The sequence below is a fragment of the Syngnathus leptorhynchus genome, chromosome 6 (assembly GCF_054491065.1).
Source record: "Syngnathus leptorhynchus isolate UIUO chromosome 6, UIUO_Slep, whole genome shotgun sequence".
NCBI classification, from domain to species: Eukaryota; Metazoa; Chordata; class Actinopteri; order Syngnathiformes; family Syngnathidae; genus Syngnathus; species Syngnathus leptorhynchus.
In genome coordinates, this window is record NC_141200.1 from 16,605,558 (window position 1) to 16,619,895 (window position 14,338).

Below are 14,338 nucleotides of genomic sequence, written 5' to 3' on the forward strand. Positions count from 1 at the left end.
GTGATACTGTAACTAAAGGTAGGGGTTTTTGAGTTTTTCCTTGCCCTTTTGGGAGCCTAAGATCAGGGGATGCTTTGAGAATAATTGTCAATTAATTGTCTATGTGAAGCCCTTTGAGACTGCTTGTGATTTAGGGCTATACAAATAAACTTGACTTGACCTGACTAAGCGGTAAAGAAAATGGATGGATGGATGGATGGACGGACACACACACACACACATAATGGATATATATATCAATTTTGTATATATATATATATATATATATATATATATATATATATATATATATATATATATATATATATATATATATATATATATATATATATATATACATTTTTTATATATGTATGTGTGTGTGTGTGTGTGTGTGTGTAATATGTGTGTGTGTGTGTGTGTATATATATATATATATATATATATATATATATATATATATATATATATATATATATATATATATATATATATATATATATATACTGTATATGCTACAGACTTTTTTATAAAATCTGAAGTAGCTTTACAGTTCACACTTCACATAGACTTCAATAAATAATTATTTTTTAAATACGGTAGCCATGATTGACTACCCAGTGCTAACACAGTGACGCAGATCGATGACGTTTCACGCATGTCCAGCCTGCATACTCTGACACTTCTATTAAGTGTACACTTTATCGAGGACTTTAGGGTTCGATTTTTTGAAGAGATGACGCAGCACACAAGATGAGCATTATATCAAAACATTTTGTTTCAGCAGCGGTCGGGCGAGCCTTGTCTTTGTGAGTGTGTAGGGAATTTGTCTTCCCATAGCATGCAGTTGGTTTACTACTTTGATAGCTTGAATCAACCGTCTTGTCGTTAGCTTGTTGCGTCATTCATCAGTCATTCATCACATTTATGAATGAACGTAAACTTACAAATTATGGGTTTTTATGAAATTTATTCTCATCCCGCTTTGATTCGGTACAAAGCTGGTGTTTGCACGAGCGCGACTGTGTTTGCCGTTGTAGTTGTGTGCCTCACTTACATCTCACCGCTACTGGTGGCGTACAGGAGCCAAGGTCAGTATCTTAAAGTTACGTGTATTAAATCAATCTGTTAAAATGTTGAGTTAAAGTAAAAAAATAAATACTTGTGGTTCAAACCAATAGATTTTGCCTTATTGTAGGTTTCTGGATTAAAAGGAACACTTATGAAGAACAAGCAGTAGTTCGGTTCCATTATGAAACGTTGCTGGTGGCTGCAACAGATACAAATGGTGATTATGTGGCGTGGAGCACCTTTCCCCATCTGAACAACATGCTCGGAAAGAAGCTGAGAATCCCTGCTGTATCTGTAGGACATTTTTTCTCAACAATTTCCGCAAATGTATAATTGTTAGATTTTGTTTAATTTTTTATCATGGTGTTAATTAATGCAATCCACAGGTGAGGGAAGAGGACCAAAACCAGGATGGAAAGTTTGACCGTCTGATTTTTCAACTGCAGTTACCCCTGAAGAATGAGGAAAATGTGTACAGTGTCCAGCTGCTACTGACATTCAGCTACCAGCTCTTTGTATGTATTTACCATGTTACACTAAAACAGTAAAATAATTGAACATCTACAGTAGCCACCATCTATAGCATGATTATAACTACTTACCTCAATTTGAGTCCAGAAAGCAGTGAGAATGCATTTTTATTTCACATTTAAAGCAGACAACATTTCAACCTTCATACATTTCCTGTGATGAAACATTGACTTACAACTAGTTGAATGGTACCATTGTCATGCCCTCACGGCGTCTGTATTGCATTTACTGGCACAAAAAAACTTTGAGAAGTATGGCAGTGTGCCTCACAAAAAACTACAAATCTTTACGGCGTACATCACTTCATCCTTTCGTTACTAAGATGGAAGTCGATGAAATCGTCTACGTGCAATTACTGTTGACATTAGCTCCACAACATCCAAAGAAACGGCTGCAAGATGTTGTAAAGATTTGAACCTGTAACATGCAGGATTGAAACAGTTCCTTCACGGTGACCGTTTATGCCACTACATGCATATTAGGCGCACTGCATCATGCAGAATTTGTACTTTTGTCTTTCAAGCGATTCACGGCAACGCATGATATAGTATCATGAATGATGACACATGATGAATAGTAACTGCCTTGCTTCCTATTCTTCCCTCTCCATCGTACTCGGTGCTTCAGGAACATGCGGCTGGCTCGTGAGTAGGGTTGTCACAATACCAGAATTTCAGTAGTCGGTACCAATACCTATGATTTTCCATGATTCTCCACACTAATTCACTACCACGGTAAAAAACAACAAAACAAAAGAATCCATGTACTTTTAAAATTACTAATCCATCTGCTATAGCCAAGAAGGCTTACGCTTACACCCTCAAAATGTGCCCAAACTTAATTTTGCATATTTGAGCTTTTGTCTGCGGATTTTGTCTGTGTTTGACATTTGCCCCAGCTGACTCGTGCTGAAATGACGGCACGTAGGCATTTTTGGGTTCATATATTTTTAACGTAACGTGATAGTAAACGGACAATATTCTCCTTGAAAGCAAAATATTTCCACACACGACTCTTTGAGCGACCTGGCTTCTCAACAAGCCGGCGTGTTGGACTTCCAGTCCCACTTGCTGAACCCATTGTTATTAAAGGCCGAAAGTTTTCTTCTTCTTGAGCGCCGCTGACTACTGCTCTGTGCTCCACACATGCCTATACTGCCTCCTTCAGTTCTGGCAAGAATTGACACAACTCGCCGAGTGAAAAATTAAATATTCTGTTCTGACGGTACCATAAAAAGCAGGTATTGACATAGTTTTTGCATGTTGGTACCGAATTGGTACCAGAAGTGTCAGTTCTTGTGACAGCCCTACTTGTGAGTGAGTCAGTGAGTGAGTGGGCAGGTACCTGACTGCGCATATAACACAGAAGGACGGCGCCGTCTAATCATTCTCAGCCAGCCAAGATATCGGGCATATTATTTAGGTAATCCGTTGGGCAGGGTGTGTAACATTTTGCCCAAGTGAAAAAGTATAGAGCCCTTGGACGTCGGGCTAGTGATTTTATGAGACCTGGTGTGATTGGTTGTTTTCTATGTGGCCTGGTGAGTGAATGAGCGAGCAGGTGCCTGGCAGATTTTTGTGAGCCCTGGTGTGATTGGTTGTTTTCAATGTCAGTATTTGCCAACCACTTTGCCGCGGCACTGGTGTTGTGTGAAATTGTTCAATATTAATTACACACTGCATTGTAAATAGGATTGGCGGTCAGTTAGCGCAAAGCCTGGTCTGGCACTTGCTGATCGCCTATGCGCGGCTATTTGGAGAATCTTGAGATTTCATCTTGTGTCGGTCTGATTGTGTTCCATCGGCACATACTCAGTTTGCTGCTGGCCTATTGTCAAAGTGGTAAAAAAAGGCCTGAAGTGATTAGATCTCGGCGCGCCATATATTGGACAAATGGCTCGGTTGTATGCGAGATACTGGTTGGTGTATTATAGTGAAGCGTGTGTTGTAGTTTCTCAACCGACTGGACATACAGTCGGGCAAAAAAGTATTTAGTCAGCGACCAATTGTGCAAGTTCTCCCACTTACAAGATGAGAGATGCCTGTAATTTTCATCATATGTACACTTCAACTATGAGAGACAAAATGAAAAAAATATGCAAATTATGGTGGAAAATAAGTATTTGGGCATTAACAAAAGTTCATATTTATACTTTATATACCCTTTGTTGGCAATGACAGGTCAAACGTTTTCTGTAAATCTTCACAAGGTTTTCACACACTGTTGCTGGTATTTTGTCAAGTCAAGTTTATTTGTATAGCCCTAAATCACAAGCAATCTCAAAGGGCTTCACATAAATAATCAATTGACAATTATTCTCAAAGCATCCCCTGATCTTGGGCTCCCAAAAGGGCAAGGAAAAACTAAAAAAAAACCTTCACCTTCTTCACCTTCATCTTCTTCCGCTTATCCGGGGTCGGGTCGCGGGGGCAGCAGCTTTAGGAGGGACTCCCAGACCTCCCTCTCCCCAGCCACTTCCTCCAGCTCATCCCGGGGGATCCCAAGGCGTTCCCAGTCCAGCCGAGAGACGTAGTCTCTCCAGCGCGTCCTGGGTCGTCCCCGGGGTCTCCTACCGGTGGGACATGCCCGGAACACCTCCCCGGGGAGGCGTCCAGGAGGCATCCTGATGAGATGCCCGAGCCACCTCATCTGGCTCCTGTCAACGTGGATGAGCAGCGGCTTTACTCCGAGTCTCTCCCGGATGACCGAGCTTCTCACCCTATCTCTAAGGGAGAGCCCGGACATCCTGCGGAGGAAACTCATTTCAGCCGCTTGTATCCGGGCATATTGGGCAGTTTATGCTGGTAGGTATTTCCTACCAGGGGAAAAATGAGAAACCTTGAGAAGGAACCACAGATGGAAGGATCCCCCTTTCAGGATCACCAGGCTGCAATGGAGGCAAAGAGGGCACATAAAATACATATGGAAATCAAAAAGTGGATGTCCAGGCCAAAGCGAAGCGCTGTCGGAGGTGCCTTCGATTGTCCTGGCAGTGTCCTCTAGGAGGGTAATCCGCTGCAGTTCCCTCTTGCTGAATTGGTCCATGAGAATCTAGATAGCCGCCGTCAGCTTGGGTGTCACCTAACCACCTCCCCAGCCGGGGAGGGGTGGGGGGAGTGGGGTCGGGGAGAGGGAGCAAAAACAAACTCCAGCCGAATCGGCTACTACAGGTTAATTAAAGGCCATATCATAGAAATACGTCTTTAAACGTGTCTTAAATGTTTCTACTGAGGTAGCAGTTCTAATATCCATTGGCAGGGCATTCCAGAGCTCTGGAGCCCGAATAGAAAATGCTCTAGCCCCTGCAGACATTTTCTTGGCCCTCGGTGTCACTAAAAGACTAGCGTTTTGCGAACGAAGGTTACGAGACGGAACATAAGGAAAAACTAAGTCGACGAGATATGAAGGCGCTAAGCCATGCAATGATTTATAGGTTAATAGAAGAACCTTGAAGTCACATCTTAAATGGACCGGGAGCCAGTGTAAATTGGCTAATATTGGGGTAATGTGATCAAATTTTCTTGTCCGTGAAAGTAGCCTTGCAGCAGCATTTTGTACTAACTGTAGACTTTTGATGTTTGACTTGGGAAGACCAGAGAATAATGCATTACAGTAGTCCAGCCGTGACATGATAAATGCATGTATAATAATTTCGGCATCACCGGCCGAGAGGATTGGGCGAATCTTAGCAATATTACGAAGGTGAAAAAATGCTATTCTGGTTATATTCTTAATGTGCTTTTGAAAGGAGAGCGTTTGGTCAAATATTACCCCGAGATTAGTTACAGTATCACTCTGAGTGATAGTACGGTTATCTAGAGTTATAGCGGTTTCCTTAAATAAATGTTGATAACGAGCTGGACCAATTATCAACATCTCAGTTTTATCTGGGTTCAGACGAAGGAAGTTGAGAGACATCCATTGTTTGATCTCCGCAAGGCATGCCTCAAGATTACAACAGTCCCGCGGATCTGTCATTGATAACGGCATATATAATTGGGTGTCATCCGCGTAACATTGAAAACTAATATTATATTAACGTATTATGTTCCCAAGCGGAGTCATATAAATATTAAATAGAATTGGTCCTAGTACAGATCCCTGTGGGATACCGCACGTAACTTTATAGAGCTCAGAGGACGCATTGCCATGGACCACTCGGTGCGTCCTGTCTGATAGATACGAATGAAACCAGCCTAGTGCTGACCCCGAAATACCAACACAACCTTTAAGACGCTCTCATAAAATATTGAAGTCAACAGTGTCGAAGGCAGCACTAAGATCGAGTAGTAACAATACCGATGAAGTATTTGAATCCATAGCTAAGAGGAGATCATTAGTCACTTTAGCAAGTGCTGTCTCAGTGGAATGATTAGCTCTAAAAAATGATTAGCTCCAGCCTGCTCTAAGGTGACCTGTCATGAGTGGCTCAAACGGTAATCTATATTCCTAGAAAGAGTGAAGGCGCCTTCACGGTTAGGATGAAGGCCGTCCTTCCTCAGCAGGTCGGGGCGGCCCCAGAAGGAGGACCAGTTATCTATAAAATACAGTCCCTGCTTTTTACAGAACCCATCCATCCATCGATTAAGGGAGACTAATCTACTAAACCTCTCATCAGAGCCTCTCCCAGGCAGGGGGCCAGAGACAAATACTCGATGCCGACTCATCTTTCTGGCGAGATCACAGTCCTCGCTATGTTTCTCTTTGTGATCTCAGATTGCCTCATCCTAACATCATTGGCACCGACGTGTATCACTATATCAGAGTAGCTAGTGTTGTTGGAACTACGCTGGTGACTAGTCCTATTGCGAGTCAGCTCCCTAAGATTAACCTCTATGTCGGGTGCTCTGCCCCCAGGAATACACATTACCGTGGCTGGATTTTTAAGCGTGATATTTCGGGTGATGGAGTTACCTATGACCAAGGTGCGAGGGCCAGTAGACCGAGATGACTTTGGACGGATTTTGGTCCATTCCTCCATGCAGATCTCCTCTAGAGCAGTGATGTTTTGAGAATAACTGTAGAACCTGCTGGTGAGAAGCCCAAATACCGTAATTTTCGGACTATAAATCGCTCCGGATTATAAATCGCACCAGCCATAAAATGCACAATAAAGTGAAAAAAACCCATATATAAGTCGCACCGGAGTATAAGTCGCACTTTTGGGGCAAATTTATTTGTCAAAATCCAACACCAAAAACAGACATGAAGCAGCAACAACAGGCTAAACGATACGGTATGCTAACGTGACATATACACAAACGAAGAGCTGAGAACGGGCCTGACGTAACATTCAGAGTTATTCAAGTAAGTATTACATAAATAACACGTTTATCAAACCATCTGTGTCACTCCAATTCATTAAATCCATCGATCGTGCTTTATGTAAACAATGCCGCGTATGCGCAGCATATGCTCACGTTGGACCCGTTGTAAGTTGCATTTCTAATTATTCCAGACCCATATAATGATATATAAAGTATATTTCAAAGAACTATCATATTACAACAATATTATCAAACCATCTGTGTCACTCCAAATCATGAAATCCATCGACAACAACGCCGCGCGTGCGCTGCAGAGATCTAGTATATAACTATATTGTAGCGTTAACAAAGTACCAGGAAAGACGTGGGTTTGGTAAACGGCTCTTTATTTAACAAAACAAGAGCTCAACGAGCCAACAACTACTGAACTTCCAGTCACGGAGGTGGAAGAGAGCTCCATAAAAAGGACCGGGCAGCCACCCGGCCGAGCGCCGGTCCCCAACTTCCATAAACTGAGGTGAAAGAGAGCTCCCGTCTAGAAGGACCGGGCGTGTGTAAAAGCCATAATAGTTGTCCAAACCTTCTGTGTCACTCCAAATCATTAAATCCTTCAAACTCTTCGTCCTCCGTGTCTTCTTACAACTAAAGCCGCTAATGATGCCGGTAGTACCTGGGGCCCTTCGTCATCTTCGTCATCCCGTGATCGAATCCTTTGGCCTTTATGTAGACAACCGCCGCGCGGTACGGGTGACGTCACTTGCAGTTCAAATGACAGTAATCCCTTGTTACATCGTGGTTCGTTTTTCGCGGTTTCACTACATCTCAGATTTTTGAATTTTGAAAATTTGTGAAAAAAAATCACACATAAGTCGCTCCTGAGTCATTTGAACTGCAAGTGACCAGTGCCGCGCGGCGGTTGTTTACATAAAACAAGATGGCGGCGCGTGCACGCGCAGCGATCTCTCTGTGTCCCAACTGATTGGTGTTTTGTTCATTAGTGTGAAGGCGAAGGCCTTCACACTATTGTTATTAGTGTGAAGGCGAAGGCCTTCACACTATTGTTATTCTACTTTATTTTTCTTCTTATTATTATCCTACTTTATTCCTCCCACTTTTTTGACACCTAACTACTCCCACATGCTTTAACCGATTCACTCCATTCCAACTTTCACACGTTCCAAAAATTCACGGCATGACTGCTAGTATTTTATTTGTTCATAACATTTACCGTTTTTGCATAATTAGCAAATTTGTGCCTTAAAATCCCCCATTCATTCTTAATGGCGCATTAGACACGAACGACGTTCAAGTTCGAATTTTGACATCTGACAACTTTTTTCATGATTTCTTTCCTTAACTCATTTATTTAACTCTTTTATTTTTTATTTATTTATTTTCCATTCATTCATTTAGTTATTCATTTAATTTTAAGTTAAAAACATCATTTTACCGTTTTAACGGAATTTACCGTTTTTATTTCTTGTTTAATATCATCATTCCACCGCAGCAACACTAAGCCGCTGTTTAGCTCAGTAAGAAGACAATGATCCTAAGAACACGAGCCATGTCCGCGAGCGAGTTCGAGTCCCGGTTGGCCATAACTTTTTTTTTCATTAATTTTTCATTCATTCAATTTTAACACATTTTAATAATTATTTTCATCATTCATTTAGTTTTTCATTTAATTTTAAGTTAAAAACATCATTTTACCGTTTTAACGGCATGTACCATTTTTATTTCTCGTTTAATAGCATCAGTCCACCAGAATAGCATTAAATCGGTGTTTAGCTCAGTAAGAAGACAATGGCGCTCTGAACACGAGCTACTTCCACGAGGGCGTTCGAATCCCGCTTGGCCATAATTTTTTTATTCATTAATTTTTCATTCATTCAATTTTAACACATTTTAATAATTATTTTCATCATCATCATTAATTTAACATTTTTATTTTATTTAATCATCAATTTACCAATTTTCTGTCATTTAATCATCTTTCGAGTCCCACAATAGTGTGAAGTGCCTTCGCCTTCACACGCAATTTCTCCAGAAATTGCCAATTCTAGTTCTACTTTATTTTTAGTGTGAAGGCGAAGGCCTTCACACTATTGTTATTCTACTTTATTTTTCTTCTTATTATTATCCTACTTTATTCCTCCCACTTTTTTGACACCTAACTACTCCCACATGCTTTAACCGATTCACTCCATTCCAACTTTCACACGTTCCAAAAATTCACGGCATGACTGCTAGTATTTTATTTGTTCATAACATTTACCGTTTTTGCATAATTAGCAAATCTGTGCCTTAAAATCCCCCATTCATTCTTAATGGCGCATTAGACACGAACGACGTTCAAGTTCGAATTTTGACATCTGACAACTTTTTTCATGATTTCTTTCCTTAACTCATTTATTTAACTCTTTTATTTTTTATTTATTTATTTTTCATTCATTCATTTAGTTATTCATTTAATTTTAAGTTAAAAACATCATTTTACCGTTTTAACGGCATTCACCATTTTTATTTCTTGTTTAATACCATCATTTCACCGCACCAACACTAAGTCGCTGTTTAGCTCAGTAAGAATACAATGGCGTTTGGAACACGAGCCACTTCCGCGAGGGAGTTCGATCCCGGTTGGCGATAATTTTTTTATTCTTTAATTTTTCATTCATTCAATTTTAACACATTTTAATAATTATTTTCATCATCATCATCAATGCCGTGCCATTTTTATTTTATTTAATCATCAATTTACCATTTGTATGTCATTTAATCATCATTTTGAGTCCCACAATAGTGTGAAGTGCCTTCGCCTTCACACGCAATTTCTCCAGAAATTGCCAATTCTAGTTAGTGTGAAGGCGAAGGCCTTCACACTATTGTTATTCTACTTTATTTTTCTTCTTATTAGTGTGAAGGCGAAGGCCTTCACACTATTGTTATTCTACTTTATTAGTGTGAAGGCGAAGGCCTTCACACTATTGTTATTCTACTTTATTTTTCTTCTTATTATTATTAAACAATTTATTCCTCCCACTTTTTTGACACCTAACTACTCCCACATGCTTTAACCGATTCACTCCATTCCAACTTTCACACGTTCCAAAAATTCACGGCATGACTGCTAGTATTTTATTTGTTCATAACATTTACCGTTTTTGCATAATTAGCAAATTTGTGCCTTAAAATCCCCCATTCATTCTTAATGGCACATTAGACACGAGCGACGTTCAGGAGTGAGTTCAAATTTTGACATCTGACAACTTTTTTCATGTTTTCTTTCCTTAACTCGTTTATTTAACTCTTTTATTTTTTATTTATTTATTTTTCATTCATTGATTTAGTTATTCATTTAATTTTAAGTTAAAAACATCATTTTACCGTTTTAACGGAATTTACCGTTTTTATTTCTTGTTTAATATCATCATTCCACCGCAGCAACACTAAGCCGCTGTTTAGCTCAGTAAGAAGACAATGATCCTAAGAACACGAGCCACGTCCGCGAGCGAGTTCGAGTCCCGGTTGGCCATAATTTTTTTATTCATTAATTTTTCATTCATTCAATTTTAACACATTTTAATAATTATTTTCATCATTCATTTAGTTATTCATTTAATTTTAAGTTAAAAACATCATTTTACCGTTTTAACGGCATGTACCATTTTTATTTCTCGTTTAATATCATCATTCCACCACAGCAACACTGAGCCGCTGTTTAGCTCAGTAAGAAGAGACTGGAATTTGAAGCACGAGCGCTGTTCCCGTGCGAGTTCGAATCCGGCTTGACCAATATTTTTTTTTCATTCATTCAATTTTAACACATCACTTTAATAATTATTTTCATCATCATCATTAATTTAACATTTTTATTTTATTTAATCATCAATTTACCAATTTTATGTCATTTAATCATCATTTCGAGTCCCACAATAGTGTGAAGTGCCTTCGCCTTCACACGCAATTTCTCCAGAAATTGCCAATTCTAGTTTTTCTTCTTATTAGTGTGAAGGCGAAGGCCTTCACACTATTGTTATTCTACTTTATTTTTCTTCTTCTTCTTATTATTATCCTACTTTATTCCTCCCACTTTTTTGACACCTAACTACTCCCACATGCTTTAACCGATTCACTCCATTCCAACTTTCACACGTTCCAAAAATTCACGGCATAACTGCTAGTATTTTATTTGTTCATAACATTTACCGTTTTTGCATAATTAGCAAATTTGTGCCTTAAAATCCCCCATTCATTCTTAATGGCGCATTAGACACGAGCGACGTTCAGGAGTGAGTTCAAATTTTGACATCTGACAACTTTTTTCACGATTTCTTTCCTTAACTCGTTTATTTAACTCTTTTATTTTTTATTTATTTATTTTCCGTTCATTCATTTAGTTATTCATTTAATTTTAAGTTAAAATCATTTTACCGTTTTTATTTCTTGTTTAATATCATCATTCCACCGCAGCAACACTAAGTCGCTGTTTAGCTCAGTAAGAAGACAATGGTCCATTGAACACGACCCACGTCCGCGAGCGAGTTCGAGTCCCGCTTACCCATAATTTTTTTATTCATTAATTTTTCATTCATTCAATTTTAACACATTTTAATAATTATTTTCATCATTCATTTAGTTATTCATTTAATTTTAAGTTAAAAACATCATTTTACCGTTTTTACCGATTTCTTGTTTAATATCATCATTCCACCACAGCAACACTAAGCCGCTGTTTAGCTCAGTAAGAATACAATGGCGTTTGGAACACGAGCCATTTCCGCGAGGGAGTTCGATCCCGGTTGGTGATAATTTTTTTATTCATTAATTTTTCATTCATTCAATTTTAACACATTTTAATAATTATTTTCATCATCATTAATTTATTATTTTTATTTTATTTAATCATCATTATTAATTTACCATTTTTATTTCATTTAATCATCATTTCGAGTCCCACAATAGTGTGAAGTGCCTTCGCCTTCACACGCAATTTCTCCAGAAATTGCCAATTCTAGTTAGTGTGAAGGTGAAGACCTTCACACTATTGTTATTCCTGTCCTTTATTAGTGTGAAGGTGAAGACCTTCACACTATTGTTATTCCTGTCCTTTATTATTATTATTATTATTATTATTATTTTACTTATTCTGCCTGTTTTTTCGCCGTTAAACTACTTCCACATACTTCAACCGATTCACTCCGTTCCACTTTTCACTTATTCCAAATATTCAGGAATTGCGCGCTCAAATTTTATACATTCAAAAAATTTTCCGTTTTCACAAAATTCACAAATTTCCGGCAATTTTTCCCCATTCATTCTTAATGGCAGATTCAACATTTCACATTTACGTTGTTCCAGTTTGAAATTCACATAATTCAACCCATTCAAATCACATTGGGGACATTCCCAAACTTGGCAAATTCAAAATTTTCACATATTCACGTTTCAAAATTTCACAAAATTTCACAAAATTCCACAAAATTCCACAAAATTTCCTTTTTCACTTCTAATTTCTACATACTTCAACCGATTCAACTCGTTCCAACTTTCAACTGTTCATCTTTTCCCTACCTATTCCACACCTTCCCATTCAGCAAGAATTTCCCATTTTTCAAATTTGAAATTCAACCAAATTCTGCAAAATTTCCTTTTTCCACTCTAATTTCCACATTTTTCAACCGATTCAACCCATTCCACTTTTCAACTCTTCATATTCTTCCTACCTATTCCCCAAATTCCCACTTAACAAAAATTCCACATTTTTCAAATTTGAAATTCAACCAAAATTTCCTTTTTCCACTCTAATTTCAACATTCTTCAACCGATTCAACCCATTCCAATTGTATTCACTATGTTCAACTTATGCATTTTCGCTAACTTTTTCAATTTTTGTCCGATTCAACCCGTTTCAACATTTATCTCCGAGAGTGACAACTAGACAGCCGTATATTTCGTTTCGTTCCAAATTTCAAAACTTTTTGGCGCAATTTTTCTTTAAAATTCCCATTCATTCTCAATGGGGATTTATAATTTGCTCTAACTTCTACATTTTTCAACCGATTCAACCCATTCCAACTTTCAACTCTTCATATTCTTCCTGCCTATTCCCCAAATTCAAACTTACCATAAATTCCACATTTTCAAATTTGAAATTCAACCAAATTTTCCAAAATTTCCCTTTTCCACTCTAATTTCTACATTTTTCAACCGATTCGACTCGTTTCAACATCATTCTTCGGCATTCCCCGAGTATTTATTCAACTTCTTCACCTTCACACGCAATTTCCTCAGGAATTGCAAATTCTAGTTATTATTAGTGTGAAGGTGAAGACCTTCACACTATTGTTATTCCTGTCCTTTATTATTATTATTTTACTTATTCTGCCTGTTTTTTCGCCGTTAAACTACTTCCACATACTTCAACCGATTCACTCCGTTCCACTTTTCACTTATTCCAAATATTCAGGAATCGCGCGCTCACATTTTATACATTCAAAAAATTTTCCGTTTTCACAAAATTCCCAAATTTCCGGCAATTTTTCCCCATTCATTCTTAATGGCAGATTCAACATTTCACATTTACGTTGTTCCAGTTTGAAATTCACATAATTCAACCCATTCAAATCACATTGGGGACATTCCCAAACTTGGCAAATTCAAAATTTTCACATATTCACGTTTCAAAATTTCACAAAATTTCACAAAATTCCACAAAATTCCACAAAATTTCCTTTTTCACTTCTAATTTCTACATACTTCAACCGATTCAACTCGTTCCAACTTTCAACTGTTCATCTTTTCCCTACCTATTCCACACCTTCCCATTCAGCAAAAATTTCACATTTTTCAAATTTGAAATTCAACCAAATTCTGCAAAATTCTCGTTTTTCACCTCTAATTTCAACATTCTTCAACCGATTCAACCCATTCCAATTGTATTCACTATGTTCAACTTATGCATTTTCGCTAACTTTTTCAATTTTTGTCCGATTCAACCCGTTTAAACATTTATCTCCGAGAGTGACAACTAGACAGCCGTATATTTCGTTTCGTTCCAAATTTCAAAACTTTTTGGCGCAATTTTTTTTTAAAATTCCCATTCATTCTCAATGGGGATTTATAATTTGCTCTAACTTCTACATTTTTCAACCGATTCAACCCATTCCAACTTTCAACTCTTCATATTCTTCCTCCCTATTCCCCAAATTCACACTTACCATAAATTCCACATTTTCAAATTTGAAATTCAACCAAATTTTCCGAAATTTCCCTTTTCCACTCTAATTTCTACATTTTTCAACCGATTCAACTCGTTTCAACTTTCAACTCTTCATATTCTTCCTCCCTATTCCCCAAATTCACACTTACCATAAATTCCACATTTTCAAATTTGAAATTCAACCGAATTTTCCGAAATTTCCTTTTTCCGCTCTAATTTCGCCATTTTTCAACCGATTCGACTCGTTTCAACATCATTCTTCGGCATTCCC

General features: G+C 38.0%; 1 protein-coding gene across 2 annotated transcripts in view; it reads left to right on the forward strand.

The window, feature by feature from the left end:
- Positions 1–608: 608 nt before the first annotated feature.
- The window catches only part of tmem231 (transmembrane protein 231), a 54,701-nt gene continuing 40,971 nt past the window's right edge, over positions 609–14,338 (forward strand). For both annotated transcript variants that reach the window (XM_085914984.1, XM_085914985.1), the window contains exons 1-3: positions 609–1,070; positions 1,178–1,344; positions 1,437–1,565. In XM_085914984.1, the coding sequence (XP_085771110.1) occupies positions 911–1,070; positions 1,178–1,344; positions 1,437–1,565 (456 nt within the window). In that variant the 5' untranslated portion in view covers positions 609–910. The remainder of the gene's footprint in view (positions 1,071–1,177; positions 1,345–1,436; positions 1,566–14,338) is intronic.